At 38.7% G+C, this 16,294-nt stretch overlaps 1 protein-coding gene across 1 annotated transcript in view; it reads left to right on the forward strand.

Annotated features, from left to right (window-relative positions):
- The window catches only part of Rnf217 (ring finger protein 217), a gene marked incomplete at its 5' end in the record, with an annotated part of 119,270 nt that continues 102,976 nt past the window's right edge, over window positions 1-16,294 (forward strand). Inside the window, one exon of the mRNA XM_013026773.1 lies at window positions 1-738. Coding sequence (XP_012882227.1) covers window positions 1-738 — 738 coding nt within the window. The remainder of the gene's footprint in view (window positions 739-16,294) is intronic.

A 16,294-nucleotide genomic window follows, 5' to 3' on the forward strand; every position in this document is an offset into this window, starting at 1 on the left:
GGCTGCGGAAACGACTCCGGCCGCGCGGCCACCACCGCCCCCGAGCCCGCCGGCAGCCGCGGGGTGGCGGGCTGGCAGAAGAGCCCAGCACCTGGGCAGCACGCTGGACTGGAGCTCACCGGGCCCCTCGACCCCCAGACTTTGCAACTACAGCTGGAGCGGGAGGAAGAGGAGGAGGAGGAAGAAGAAGAGGAGGAAGCTGAGCACCGAGAAGAGGGAGGGGGTGCGCTGCAGGAGGCGCCGCCCGGAGACGACCCTGAGCCCAGGACCCGAATGGGGGCCTCCGACGGACGGGTCCTGGACATGCTGGGTCCGCGGCGCCCGCCCTCCCAGCGACAAGTCTTCTGCTCCGTGTACTGCGTGGAGAGCGACCTGCCTCGGCTCCCCTCCTCCGAGCAGCCCTCGCCGCCCGCCTCCCCACCCCGGGCGCCCCCGGTGCCGAACCCCTCCAGCCCTCCATCTTCCTTCCCCGGCTCCCAGCTGTCCCTTCCAGCCGACCCCCTCTCCCCCGACGGCGGCAGCATCGAGCTGGAGTTTTACCTGGCTCCGGAGCCTTTCTCCGTGCCCAGCCTGTTAGGAGCTCCACCCTACTCTGGCCTGGGCGGGGTAGGGGATCCCTATGCGCCCCTCATGGTGCTGATGTGCCGGGTGTGCCTGGAAGACAAGCCCATCAAGCCCCTGCCCTGCTGCAAGAAGGCCGTGTGTGATGAGTGCCTCAAAATCTACCTGAGCTCCCAGGTAAGATCACTCCCTCCATTCCAAGTCACTAGCCTGGATGAGGTTCCCAGCCCCAGCCCCCCCTGCCCTCAGACGAGCTGACAGCCATCTGCACTTAGGATCTTTTCTCAGTTTCTCACATCTCCGTGGATGTTGCTCAAGTGTTTTGTTCTCTCTAGTGTACTTGACTGGAAATTCAACTCTGAGCTTCAGATTAGGGTTGGTAGTTGGAGAAGGAAACAAAGTATACGGCGGATCTGCCCTACGCTGATTTCTTCTCTCAGATATTGCATGCAAGAGCTGGCCGGTGAAACTGCCACATGGGCCTTGGCATCCCAGAAACTAACAGACAGTGGGCAGATTTATGGAACTGGGGAAGAGGAAGCTTGGAATTCATGTTTCAGGGCCTTGATCTCTGAATTTTAGATTTCTTCCCTTTCTATATTCCAGAAAAGTATAAATTAATTTAAAAAAATTCTCTGGCACTCGCTCACTTTTCGGTTTTGTTTTCCCTCTTCTTTTTCCACAGTCAAGTTAAAGTGCTTTTCTCCTCTGGAGTTTTCAGCCAACACTGTACTTTATTTCCTTAAGAGAAACAAAACAGAGCAAAGGGAGGGCTAAGAGGTTTAACTAAACCAGCATTGGTGGAACTTTCCTCCTCACCACCCTCCCGTTTCAGAACTAGTTGTTTTTTTTCTTGGAAAGCTTGAGAAACAGAGCAACTTTACTTAACTGATTGTGATTACATTCTTCTAGCACTTTTCAGTCTGCAGTGTTTCTGCCAGTGTTTTTGCACAATCCGTAATGCCCTTTGATCCCATGTCTTGATTGTTTTAGGCCTATTCATCTTTCAAAACCCTGTCTGTTCAGGTGCCAGCTCTTCTGTGAAGCCTTACCTCATCCTCCAGGCCCCTCCTTGTATACTTTCAAAGTGCTTCTCCATATCTTACACTTACTAAGTTGTTCCTTTACGTGTCTGTTTGCCTGGTTAGGCTGTCTGGACAATGTCTCATTAGAGTTCTGAATCTGATAGTTTCATGTTAAGTTCCTTTCAAATAATGATGTTGAACACTAGCAGCAGTGAACGGAATCGGACTCCACTGTGTTCCTTTATGTTTTGTAGCTTATCCCGTGCTTTCCTTTAGACTGAAAGTGGGTATTGTCCCGAACTGAAAATGCAAATGGAAACTTAGGAGAATGGAATGTTACACAAACAGTAACTTGGCTCAAATGGCTGAGATTTTCAAAACGACTGTGGGAGCCCATCATGTCTCTCTCTTTCAGACTTTATCCACAAACAGATACTTAAACAGGAGGAATGTCTACTGCTTGTTGTGATTGTTTCTATGACATCACCACCAAACATCCATGTGCAAAGCCCTGCGGTGGGATGCAAATATTCTCAAAATATGGGCCTTGCTCCAGAGACACTGTGAGAGCAAATGTGCGTACAGCAACAGTGTAAACCAGCATATAATGAAATGCCAGGTTGTACTTAACCGTTAAATGCTGAATACAGTATGTTTAAAAGTTCATTGAAGATACTCATCGTGAGTTGAGTATTATTCCTTAAGAGTTTGATTTTTTTTAAGTGGAACTTTCCTCAGTCTTTTCTTCTTCTTCTTCTTCTTATTTTTTTTTTTAGATGCCGTAAGTTAAAAAGTAAGTTAGTTTTAGGAAGCTGGTGTTTTTGTGGATAATAGAGAAGAGAATAAAATGCAATGGTGTATAGCAAAGGGAGTGGCCATTATCACATGTACCCCTGAACCTCCTTTGAAGTGAAGATTATCTCCAGTATTTATAACAAGTATGTGTGGTCCTTACCTTCTCCCAAAGCATGTGATGGAAATTTCAACAGAGAAAAATACACAATATTTAAAATAGCAAGCAACAGACATTGAGTCAGGAATGCTAGGCATGCTTTCACTTCAGGGCTTCTGTACTGACTCCTAGAATATCACTCTGCCTTGTCCCTTTTGCTTGCTCTGTCCACTCCTTCTCTCTTTTAGGATTATATTCAAATGTTACCCCTTCATGGCCTTGGTTGATTATCCTTTCTGAAATTGGGACTTATCCCACATTCCCTGTGTCTCTTCTTGGTTTTTATGGTTCCTTAGTGAATTAAGTGGTGTGAAGATAGGAGTTTTTGCATGATTTGTTCACTGCTGTACCTTTAACACCTAGGGTATTGCCCTGAATATACTTTGATATAATTTGATACTTACTGAACTTGCAAAGAAGCTGAGATTGTCCCAAAAACAAACCAAGGCTGGGAAAATGTTACTTTTTGCTTGGGCACTAAATTCTCCTCTGAACTGATTGATATTTGAAACAAAAGGCTTAAGTAGACAAGAAATACATTTGCTAAGTTTTCTATAAAACTTAGAATTAAAAGGGTTTAAGCTTTTATATAAACTTGGTCCTTTTTTGGTGAAAAGTATGGGCTTGCGGATGTAATATTTCTGATCTCACTGTTAAGTCTGAGGTAATTTCAACCTTATGTCAAAGGTCTGTGTTTCTCTGTCAGTTAAGCTCCCTGTGCCTTCATTTCCTCATCAGTGAAATATCATTACAGATCATGTTCTGTATTAACTCACAGTGCCAGAGCAAAACAATATCTAACTAATAGCTGTTTTACTTCTTTATCAAACCAAATTAAGGTACATAATGAATGCTTTCTTTCTCATTTTAGTTTTCTTTTTCTTATTTGAGAAAAGGAAATGTAGCAAGCATTTACTTTCAGGGCTCTTGTGATCTTTTAAGAAAGAAAAGATATACTTAAAGATCTATTAGTGACTTTTCTGACCAGTCTTTGAGTTTGTGCCACATGCTAAGTACATTATTGAATATAGTTTAAGAAAATAAAAGTGCCTATTAAGTATTTTATGCAAACATTAAAAATACATACTAAATGTGAGCTAGAATATTGCCTAGTTTAGTGAACATTCTTCTGAAAGGAAATGCTGGGTTCTTTGAAAGAAGACATGAACTTATAACATAGGAATGTAGATTTTTTTAGATGATATGTCTCTTTCCAGTGATGACAGCGACTGGCTATATGGCAAAGGATAATGGGTGGGTGTTGGTAGTATTTCAGAACAGACCAGCCTATGTGGTGACTTAAATACATTCATGCTGTTTTATTTTTCAAAGCATAATCAACCTCAAGTTGTAGCGAGTGGGAGTAGGGGAAGTTTTCTTAGTGAAATGATGTTTCATTGTAGTTGGAACCATGTGGTTTCTGGTTGCCATGCAAAAGGATGAATTGGGAGATAAGAACTCCTTGTCTCCACATTAGGTGTCGATTTAGAGGTTACAGTGCAGCAAAACAGAGATAGTGAAAGTTGCGCTGGTATATATTGTCTGTGTGTGTGTATATGTGTGTGTGTGTGTATATATATATATATATATATATAAAATCATCACCATGCATTCATTTTAGAAGTGCATTTCCCAGTGACCTATGCATGAGTAAGGCTGATAGAGTCAGTCTCAGCAGTGCCTGCAAATTTCTGTAGGGTTGAGAGCTCTCCTCAATGTTGACCTTCTCAGCTAGTTTGGCCTCTATCACATTCTCCTAGGAAGAAAGACTACCTCTTGCCTTCCTGGCTCCTTTCAGAAATTTTCCATAAAAGCCTTTCCTTTATGATTTTTGTTTCAAATATGACAATGTGTCATAGGTATGAAATATTAATATTTAGTACTTGGGATAAAGAGAGAATTCAGCATACATACTGAAAAGCTTGTTAAAGGTAGCAGCTGTTCTGGCTTTCACCACGTTACTTAAAAGTGCTAGGGATTGGCAGATGCATTGACTTGGAATATACACACCTGTCCAATGAGTATTAATAGTGACAAGCAACACATTTCTTCTACACATTGTGAGCAAAACAGCTGCTCAATGGTGATGTCCTAAGATGACTGTAGTCCCTTTAAAATCAGTGACCTGGGGGCAAAAGTGGAAATATCCTGATTGCTAAATTCTCAGTCGTCCAGATCTTCAAGGGTAAAAGGGTAGCCTAAAAGTTTTTTTCCCCGTTAGACCTTAAAGCAATCTGAATATTTTCAGAAACCATTGTGTTCACAAAAAAGTTTGAATTCCATTGTGTTCACACAGGTGAATTTATAGAACCTACCATGCTAGGGGTTATTAGTGGTCCTAAAAGCATGAAAAACAATGTAAGCCAGAAGTCCTATTTTGAAATAACACTACAGATTTTTTTTAATATTGAGAATGAAGGCATGTATACATTTGTGTGTAAAGTTTATATCTGTGTGTCTGTGAACATGCATGTATGTATGTCTTTCACATTTACTTTCACAACTTACTAACCCATGAGCTTATTTTCCTTTTTTTCTTCTTTCCTTCACTTTTCATTAATAACTTTTGTTTCTTCCTTTATTTTTGGAAATTGATGTGAACTGCCATTTGATTTCTGTGAAGGAACCAAGGGTAGCAGGACATGGAACTCCTGCTGCCAAATACTGCCCTTCCTTTCCAGTCCTCTGGAGATGAGCCTACAGAGAGGAACCCTGCATTCTCCTCCATATCTAAAAGATGTCTAATGGCATTACAAGCACTGCTCATTGAGACATCCACTGCTATCTGTGATTATTTTTCTTTCTTGGACTAGAGCTCAGCTTTTATATTCAAATGCTCTCCTTAGTGCTGATAGAATAGACATAAAAAAGACCATTAGAGCTTGAACGCTCATGTTTTTATTGCAATAGACAATGTAGATAGATAGCTAGGGGGAAATTTCCATGTTAATACAAGTATTAGGAATGACCTCAAGAATATATTACACATACTTTTCATAGCCTTCTTGTCAGAGAGAGAGAGAGAGACATAGAGTGCGTGTAATATATATATATATATAATATTTGCATTGCATATATATATTTAAGTTTTCAAAAAATCACCTCTTGATCTCTTTTTTTTTCCTTCTGTTCTGTGATAGGTTTTTATTAAAATAGTTCTGGGATAGCAGCTCATCCTTTATTAACCATCCTACTATTCCTCCTATTTTGTTCAATCCAAAGTAATAAATATTTCCATTACTTATTTGTCATATATATATATATATATATATGTTTCAGAGTGCTGTCTTGTTTTTGGAAATAAGGCATTTCTCTCTGTCTGTCTCTCTGTCTCTGTCCCTCTGTCTCTGTCTCTGTCTCCCTGTCTCTGTCTCTATCCCTCTCCCGTTTCTCTCTTTGTGTTGGTCCTGTGGCTTGACCTCAGAACCTGGGTGCTGTCCCTGAGCTTTTGTGCTTGATTCTAGCACTCTATCACCTAAGCCACAGCTCCACTTTCGGCTTTTTGATGGTTAATCGGAGATAAAAGTCTCACAGACTTTCCTGCCTAGGCTGACTTTGAGCCATGATCCTTACATCTTAGCCTGCTCAGTAGCTAAGATTACAAGTGTGAACCATTAAGTGCCTGGTTAGAAATCAGTTATTTCTAAATATCTTGTTCTTTTCAAAATATTTATTACCTTAAAAGAAAACAGAGTTATTGCTACATTTATTTTGGATTCTTCAAAGTAGTATACAGATCTTTAAAGCTATAATTCTTTTCCCTTTTTGTAAAGTATTGGAGCCAGGGACTTAAATATGCTAAGCACATGCTACCCTGCCAACTACTGAAGTTATGCTTCTTGTTTATTTTGCTAAAAATCACTTTTTCATGAATTTTATGTAATAAACTAAAATGAACTTTCTCAAATTAAGTTTCTTAAAGGAAAATTTAAGCCTCTACAAGAAAACAACTCCACTGTGTATTATTCCATTTGCCTAAATAATTTTGGAATAATCATAGTTGAATTTGTACATAATAAAAAATAGTAAAAATAGCTGTTTATTGGCTGTTTATATTCTAAGCATTTGTGCATAATTCACTACTTAATTGCAATTGACTTATAAATTGATACTATATAACAGGCACTATAGTAGGTATTGGAAATAAAAAGAATTAAAATAAGCAAAACTCTTGGCTTCATGGTATTTTTGTGGTAGGCCATGAAGGAGCAAGTAGATAACAATACATTGCTTAGTATATTAGCTATAGTAAGTACTGGGGAGAAAGAGAAATGGGGGAAGGGTGATAAGATGTACTAAAGAAGGTGTTGTAGTTGCTGTAATTATAGTTTGGGGGCACAGTTATTATGGAGGACTTTGTTTTACAAGGCTTTTTTACTTAAGCCCTTCATGATTTCAGTGACAGAAGAAACCACATGGATATCTAGGACAGTAGCCTTCCAGATACAGAAGAATACATGAGGGTGTTGCAGGAGTAGTAGATGTGGTAAGAAGATAATGGCAGAAGGAATGGATAAACCTGGTGGGACAGGTAGTTAAAGATGTAAAGAATATTCATTTAGCCAGGCATAAGGCTTCATGACTGTAATCCCAACACTCTAAGCTCATGAAGATGACGTAGGAGTATCATGAGTTCAAGGCCAGCCTGGGTGGCAGAGTGAGTTCTCCACCAACTTGTGCTAAATAGTCAACAAAATAACAAAACCAGCCGGCCAAAGAAAAAAATAGAATTTACTTTTCCTCTAAGTGCGATGGGAAAATACAAGAAAGTTTTCAACAGAAAGTAGCCAGATACAACTGTCCCTTTAACAAAATTATTCTGTCTCTGAGGAATGAGATGGAAGCAAAAAGATAAATAAAAATAAATAAATCAGAAAACTGTAACAATATTGCAAATGAGAAATTTCCCTAAGACTTGTTTGATAAAGGTGTATATATGGTTTGAACTGTTTGAATTCTGAATGTAATTATGAAGATAAAGCTGACAGAATTTGCTGATAATTGGATATGGAATGAGAGAAAGAGATGGCAGGTTTTGAACTAAAGCAATCTGAAAATTAGAGTTGCCATTTAATAAGATGAGGAATACTGTAAGAGACCTAGATTTAGAAGAAAGAATTTGAAATGCTAAGTTTGAAATTAAGTTTCAGCATTCATGAAGGGCAGTGTCTGGGATTCCAAAGAGCAATCTAAGTATCAAATTTGGATGAAGTGTCTGTGGGATTGGTAGTAGATAGAGAATGAGGAATAATGGAAGGTTGAGTCTGAGACTATTAGTGTGCACAGATGTGGGTGGAGTTTAGGAGTTGTAAGAGAACCAGCAGAGAATAGGGAAGAAGGTCAGTTAGTCCAGAGAAATGCTGAGCATGGAAGGTTTTGCCATTTTCTAAGTTCTGTTTTGATTTCCTTTTTCAAGATTTTAAAGTTTTCATCATAGAGGTCCTTCACTTCTTTGGTTAAGTTAATTCCTAGGTATTTTATTTTTTGTGGGGCTATTACAAATGGAGTTGCTTTCCTAATTTCAGCCACACTTTTCTCATTGTTGGCATACAGAAAAGCCATTGATTTTGGGGGGTTAATTTTATACCCTGCTACTTTGCCAAAGTTTTGAATCAGCTTGAGTAATTTGGGAGTGGAGTCTATGGGATTCTTTAAATATAAGATCATGTCATCTGCAAAGAGGGAAAGTTTTACTTATTTTTTCCCTATTTGGAACCCCTTTATGTCTGCATCTTGTCTTATTGCTGTAGCTAGGCATTCTAATACTAGTCTGAAGAGAAGTAGAGAGAATGGACATCCTTGTCTCATTCCTGAGTTAAGAGGAAATGGCTTTAGTTTTTCACCATTAAGTATAATGTTGGCTGTAGGTTTGTCATATACAGCCTTTATTTTATTGAGGAATGTTCCATGGATTCCTAATTTTTCCAAAACCTTCATCATACAAGATGATGACTTTTAAGTTAATTCTTATACTCTGTAAAAATACATCTTCTAACCCAAGAAAGAGAAGAATACTTAACTACATGTTTGGAGGAAGTAGAAGATTCTTGTCCATACTTAAATCTAGAGAAAGGTTTCTGCCAAAACTCAGCCTCATCTCCATGTAATAAAAGCTATGATTTGACTAACTCTTAGGTTTTAATGACAGTATATGCTCTTGTTTTCTTCCTAACTTTTGGCCATTACTTGTTTCCACTTGAGCTTTCTCTTATTTTATCATCTGTTTATGTTGATATCCTGTCTTAAGATCTACTCTTTTTTGTACATTTTTTATTGTAAAAATGCTGTACAGAGGGGTTACAGTTACATGAGGGAGGTAATGAGTACATTTCCTATTGAGCATTGCTGCCTCCTCCTTTGTTTTCCCCTTACCATCCCTTCCCTCCCACCTCTACATCTTACCCCTACCTCCCCCACCGAAGTTGTAAAGTTCATTTCCAACATAGTGTTTTGTACATCTCGTTGTTACAATGGGTCAACCTGTATCCTTATTTAAGCACTTTGTTTTTTTTTTTCTCTTCCTCTCCCTGAATTAGAGAAGTGTATATACAAGATGCAGGGCACCAACGTCAAATATAGTGAAAATAGGGGTGATACTGTGGGGGAGGAACATACAAAGCAAAAAAAAATCACATGCTACATAATAAATACATTAGAAACAATAGCAAGAAAGAAAAAAGATATTCTTGTCCCTATCTTGGGGTTCATTTTGCTTAACATCATCTTATATGGTCATATGTACATAATTTTTAGCCTTTTCTGCTTGTCCTACACATGTACTAGTTATAGCAAATAAGGAAACCATGGGACCTATGTTTCTTTGGGCCTTGCTTACTCACTTAAAATAATTTTTTCCAAGTCTTTCTATTTCCTAACAAATGGGGCAATGTCATTCTTTCTGATGGAGGCATAGAATTCCATTGTATGTGTGTGTGTATATATATATATATATATATCACATTTTCTTGATCCATTCATCTACCGAGGGGCATCTGGGTTGGTTCCATATCTTAGCTATGGTAAATAATGCTGCAATAAACAGTTGGTAGTCTTAGTATGGCCTTGTTTGTGATCGTTTGGGTAAATGCCCAAAAGTGGGATTGCTGGGTCATAGGGGAGCTCTATGTGGAGTCTTTTGAGGAACCTCCATACTGCTTTCCAAAGTTTACACTCCCACCAACAATGCAGTAAGGTTCCCTTCTGGCCACATCCCCTCCATCATCTGTTGTTATTACAGTTCTTAATTATAGCCATTCTATGTTGTTTTGATTGTATTTCTTTTATGGCTAGAGAGCTTGAGCATTTCTTCATGTGTCTATTGGACATTCTTATTTCCTCTTCAGAGATGTTTCTCTTTAAGTTGGGCAGTTGTTTCTTTGAGAATTTGTTTTTGGGGAATTTAATTTTTTGAATTCCAAGTATATTTTAGATATGAGCCCCTTGTCCATTGTATGGCTAGTGAAGATCTTCTCCCAATCCGTGGGCTTTCTATTGATCTTGCTAGCTATGTCCTTTGCCATGCAGAAGCTCTGCAGCTTCATGCAAATTAAGATCTAATTCTTTTCTTTCTTTCTTTTTTTTTTGGGGGGGGTCCAGTTGTGGGGCCTGAACTCTGGGCCTGGGCGCTGTCCTCTCAGCTCTTCAGCTCAAGGCTAGCACTCTACCACTTGAGCCACAGCGCCACTTCTGGCTTTTTTCTTATGTGGTGCTGAGGAATTGAACCCTGGGCCTCAAGCATGCAAGGCAAGTACTCTACCACTGAGCCACCTTCCCAGCTCAAGATCTAATTCTTAATTTCACAACTCTTAGTGGAACCATTTCATCTGCCCCATGTTAATCTTCACCCTATTGCTCTCTTTGCCTTTAAAATACACTGAGAAATAATACTAAAGATTGACATCTGGGCCTATATTTGCTAGGCAGGCACTCTACACTTTAGCTATAACCCAAGCCTTCTTGTCTTTAGTACCACACAGCCATCTCTGTGTGGTATATATGTGTTCTAGTTTGATGTCCTACTTTTAGTCACCTTAAAATTCTCAAAACTAATTCCCACTTTTAATCTCTTCTTTTTCACATTTGCAGAGCTTTCCCCATCCTTTTGGATTTCTAGTTTCCATCATTGTACCCAGATTAGTAACTTGGGAGCAGGGAGTATTCATTGTGTATTTCCTTTTTCTCACTTCACACCATTTAGTCCTTTCAATTCTGTGTCCTAAAAATAAGTAAATAGGTAGATGGAGACACAGAGAGAGAGAAAGAGACCAAGTGAGCATGCACGAGAGAGACAGAGACAGACAGAATTTAAAAACACAAGCATTCTTCTCCACCTTTCTCTATTTCTGCTTTCTCTGTTTCCTTATTTGAGCCACCAACAGTTTCTTCCTAGGTTTTGAAAATGACTTCTGACTTGAATATCTCTAGTCTGTTCCCCTACCCCAAAGCTGGAAAGTTCTTTATAAAATGCAATACCATTCTTGACACCCTTCTTAGCTTTTCAATGTCTGCCTCTTGCTTTTACAGAATGTAAACATTATAACAGTTTACATGATCTAATTCCTATATGCTTATTCAAGACTTGTTTCTCATCAGCAGTTTATAACCATATTAAACTTTTTGTTCTTTGAACACCTCATGATGTTCTTAATTATGTTAATTAGTAAGCCCTTCTGTCTTAGGGAAATCTTCTTTATTTCCTTGCTACAGCAACTTTCTTTGCCTCTCTCATACCCATTCATTATTTACTATCAGGTTGGACATTCTGTATTAATTCTCCTAGATGTTCTGTATCATTTTTTTTTTTGGTCAGTCATGGGGCTTGAACTCTGTGCCTGGGCACTGTCCCTCAGCTCTTCAGCTTAAGGCTGGTGCTCTACCACTTGAGCCATAGCACCACTTCCGGTTTTATGGTGTTTTATTGGACATAAGAGTCCTACAGAATTTCCTGCCTGGTCTGGCTTTGAATTACTATCCTTAGATCTCAGCCTCCTGAGTAGCTAGGATTACAGGTGTACACCACCGGCGCCAGGCTTGATGTTCTGTATCTTGAAAATGCATTCTTCCTATTTTCTTCAATAACCCCCTTGTGCTGTAATAGTCTACTTACTGCTGTAATGTTATTTTCTGTGGGCCTGGCCCAAGTGGTGGAATGATTGCCTATCAAGTGCAAGCCTCAGACTTCAAAATCAGTATTAGCAAAAACTTTATACTTCAGTGAATTAATGTTGCCTTTCCTGCTCTGTGCTTCCATACAAAGCTTATACATGTAAACATCTTACTTATCTTTTCATTTTTCACTGATCTCCTAGCTTTTTGTGTGTTCTAACATAGAATGAGACTAATTTATTCCGTAACTAATTAATATATCAAGGATGATGTCAATATATAAACTATTGGAATTAGTGCTATGGTTTTGATCTTAAAAGACCTATGACGGTCCATGTATTGAAGGCTTAATTCCCAGCCTGTGGCACAATTAGAGAGTGATAGAAGTTTAGAAAGTGGTATCTAGTATGAAGCTACATCATCAGGAATAGGTTCTTGAAGCAGATATTGAGAGCCTGTTACCTCCTATCTCATCTCCTTCACTTTCTGCCATGAAGTGAGTACTTCACTGTGCTCTGCTGCTATAAGACAGTGTGTCACCAGAAGCCTACAGCAGCAGCCACAAGTAGTATGGACTGACACTTCTGAAAGCCTGAGCCCAAATAAACCTATGCTCCTAATAATGTGATTATCTTAGGCATTTTGTGACAACTGAAAGCTAAGATAGCCAAAGTGATCCTTTGAAGTAAAAATTACAATACTTCATTATTTTACCTAAAGACATGTAATAAGTTCACAGTGCTTTAAATGTTGATTTCAGTTCCCAGCATTTGGGCTCTGTGATCATCTTCAGTCCACAACTGTTTTCTCCAACCATAGCATTTTTCTAGTGATTAATTCCCTTCAAAATCTCAGTCTAACTTTAGTCTTCAATTTGACTCAGACCTGTTGTTAATGCTCTTCAATACTCTATTCCATCAGCATGGTTTAAGTCTTTCTTGTAATTATATGGTTGCATGAAAATTGATGTTTGATTCTGTGATATCTGTGGCCCTCACATCCATATTGTCCTGATGCTTTAATACCTAGCACCTAGTACAGATCCCAGAATGGAGTATTTGTTCAATAAATATTTGCTAAAGATTGAGAGAATGATCAAATAAATTACACTATGTTTAGCTTAGTAGGAAAAGTAAGGTAAATATTTCAATCTGAACTTCTGAAATCTTGTTCAACAATATATTTAAAATTTGAATGTAATGAAATATCACAGCCAGTCTTTATTCTAGAACATCTTGCCTATAACTATGGCATTGCTTTTTTGATTATAACCTTGTGCTAGTACCCTGTCTCTTGCTAGAAAAATTCCTCCAAGAACCTAGGGGCTTAAGATGACCATTTTATTTTGACCATGACATTTTGAGTTAGGAATTTGGGAAGGGCTCAGCTGGCTAGTTCCCACTTTGGGGACTCTCATGAATTTGTAGTCAGATGTTGAACTCACTCACTGGGCTGGCAGCTGATGCTGGTTGTTGTCAGTGAGCTCAGCTGTGGCTGTCTACCAGAGTGCGTGCCTGTGGCCTAGCCAGCATGGAACTCTAGGGCATCGGAGTTGGAGACAGGCCTCTTTCAGAGCCAGTGTCACAACTACAAGGAAACCGCATGATCTTTTCTGCCCTAACTTGAAAGTCTCTCATCATTTCTTTATTAAAGTCATCATAAGCCTGCTCTGGTTCAAGGGAAAAGAATGTTGACCCCACCTTGGTGGTAGTGGGGGGTTTTGGGGGGAGGAGGAGGAGAGGATTTGTGAAAGGATTTTGAGCCATATTTTAAAAACTAAAGCACAATTTCATACAAAAGTCAGGAATGTTGTGAATTTAGGTTATAAAGCTTTTCGTATTATTGTATAAGTTAGTTTATTTTAGTGTTTTGTTCTTGTATTTTATCTTTGAATAATTTAATAATAAGCGTTCCCTTAGTTTTCAACAAGCCTTGTATAGAAGGTACTTTATTATTAAATGTTTTAGATTCTGTCATTGTAACTGAAATATGTCAAGGTTTGGGTTAGGTTCTGAATTTTCTCATTAGTAGCACATAAATTTATTCTCTGTAAAGAATAATTTCCGCTTCAGTGTATTTGAAATTTTTAAGACTATTTTTTCTGGATTAAAAGAATACACCAGATTTGTTTTTAGTGCAAATATATTTTATTCAGAAAGAATATTTTATTTAATAATATTTGAGAATTAATCATCACAGACAATCTTTGTTAAACTGTCCTGCTCTTGGATTTTTATTGTTTATGATAGTCTAGTTTGTGTGGGTGATTTTATTGTTTGATTAGTGTGTTCTTGACTGGGTAATTGCTTAAATTTCCAGAAGTCTACGTGTTATACTCAGAAATTTCTTCCTGATTACGGATCTGTATATCCTGTAGTAGGAAAGGATATATTACTTTTATCAGGTGGCCTTCCTCCCTCCCCTCCCCCTCAGGTAACTAAATTCTGGGCTTATTCATTCATGTGAATGACTAATCCCTTTTTAAATCCTCCTAAGCTATTTCCCTCAATAATATTCTCCACTGTAAGATGCAGAAGCTAATTATAGGCTCCATTGCAAATTACTTCCCTTTTTGTGGTGTTCTTTCTTGCCATATTCCCTCACATGACCATGGCCCATAGTTGGTGTTCATGAGCTCTGAGTTCTGTATGGCAAATTCAATGACCACAGCTACCGTCCTCCCCACCAATACATGTTGGTTACCAAACATTTTAAAACAGCTGATATTTAGAGTTTAGTTAATTATTAGTTTATGCCTGTCTAAGTAGGGCTGTTGTGTAAAATCAGAAGTGACTTTGATGTGGCCAGATTCCGTGTACTTCTTTTTCATGTGGATGTAGGAGAGGTGAATTTCAAGTCTTCTGCCAGAAATACCTTTGGTGGGAACTGACACTGCAAACTCCCAGTGTTTGCATTTAACTCTCCTACTCGAACTTGTTTTATCCCTGTTACCACTGTGTTATCATTTCTCCTCAAGATTTTTTTCTGAAATGCTTGGAAAATAATAAGTTCCTAAAAGTAAAGAATGGAATTTTGTGTGTTTTTAATATACTCTGCTTCAAGGTTCTATATTGCTAACATAAGAATATTCACTGATCTTAAATTTGAAAATGTCTAAGAAAACCCATCGGTTCGAATCAATCAAAACTGGTATCTGTAGGATTTACTTTTGTTGTTATTCTGCATGTGTGTGTCATATTGTCAGTAAGTTTGACTCTTAGGATAAAAGAAGGGATTAGCAAAAAATGCTTGGAAGGAAAACACTGAAAGGGTAGTAATTTTTACCTGGTACTTGGGTTGTATTTGTCCAACTGATGGTTTTCAGAGAAATTTTAACCCACTTGTTTAAAAATTAAAACTCATCACTTTCTGTTAAGTTTTAAGAGCAGTTGATGTAAGTGAATTAGCTGAATTTCAGCAACAGCTTTCTCATAACTGAGAGGCGAGGTATAAAAGTGTAATGATTGGCCAGGTGCCGGTGGCTCACACCTATGATCCTAGCTACTCAGGAGGCTGAGATCTGAGGATTGCGGTTCAAAGCCAGCCCTGGTAGGAAAGTCTGTGAGACTCTTATCTGCAATTAACCACCAGAAAACTGGAGGTGGCGCTGTCTCAAGTGGTAGAGCTCTAGCCATGAGCTGAAGAGCTGAGGGATAGCGCACAGGCCCAGAGTTGAACAACAACAACAAAAAAAAGTGTAATGATTTAGCAAACATAGGCAGTGATGCGCTGCTTGCATCTGTCTATGTGAGGTGTCTTTTCAGGTATAAAAGTTGTTAAAACAAAAAATTATATTAAGTGAAGTAAGCCAGGCCCAAAGAAACATAGGTCCCATGGTTTCCCTTATTTGCAATATCTAGTATATGTCTGAGTCAAGTAGAAAAGGTCATATAAGTTGATGTTAGGGGAATGAACCCTAAGATATGTATTCAAATGGTTTTTTCTTTCATGCAATTGTTTCTAACACATTTATAAAATTATTTCTTTGTTGCTTTGTATGTCCCTCCCCCACAGTAGAACCCCTGCTTTCACTGTATTTGATATTGGTATAATTTGTGGAGGGGTAGGGGAAAAGCAAATCATTTAAATAGGGATACAGGTGGACCCATTGCAACAATGAGATGTACAAGTCGTTATGTCGAAAACGAACTTTACAACTTTGGTGGGGGGGGAGGATTAGGTGGGGGGGGTGGGGGAGGATGGGAAGGGATGGGAAGGGGAAACAAAGGAGGAGGCTACAATGCTTGATAAGAAATGTACTCATTATCTTGCCCATGTAATTGTAACCCCTCTGTACTGTATTTTCACAATAAAATAAAAGTTGTTAAAACAGAATATAGACTTTACAGTCATGAAAGGTTATACAAGAATTTTTAAAAATAATGTAGTTAGTTCTCTGGCATTGCTTTAAAGTGATTGGCAATCAAAATGTTTGTATATCCTTAATTAATAAAAGTTATAATTAAGATGTAAACAAAATCTCTGGAACTTTTAGATTGTTCCCGTTTTAATATCCTTTTGACTTAATGTATTCTAGCTGGATTTGATAGAGTCCTGCTGGTTTGTTCAGGATGCTAATGAGTGCAAGGTCAAGCAGGCAGTCTCCTCACAGACTAGCTAAGGCCGTAGTGATTTACACAGTCGTAGTATA

Source organism: Dipodomys ordii, unplaced genomic scaffold, assembly GCF_000151885.1.
Source record: "Dipodomys ordii isolate 6190 unplaced genomic scaffold, Dord_2.0 Scaffold97, whole genome shotgun sequence".
In the NCBI taxonomy this organism is placed as follows: domain Eukaryota; kingdom Metazoa; phylum Chordata; class Mammalia; order Rodentia; family Heteromyidae; genus Dipodomys; species Dipodomys ordii.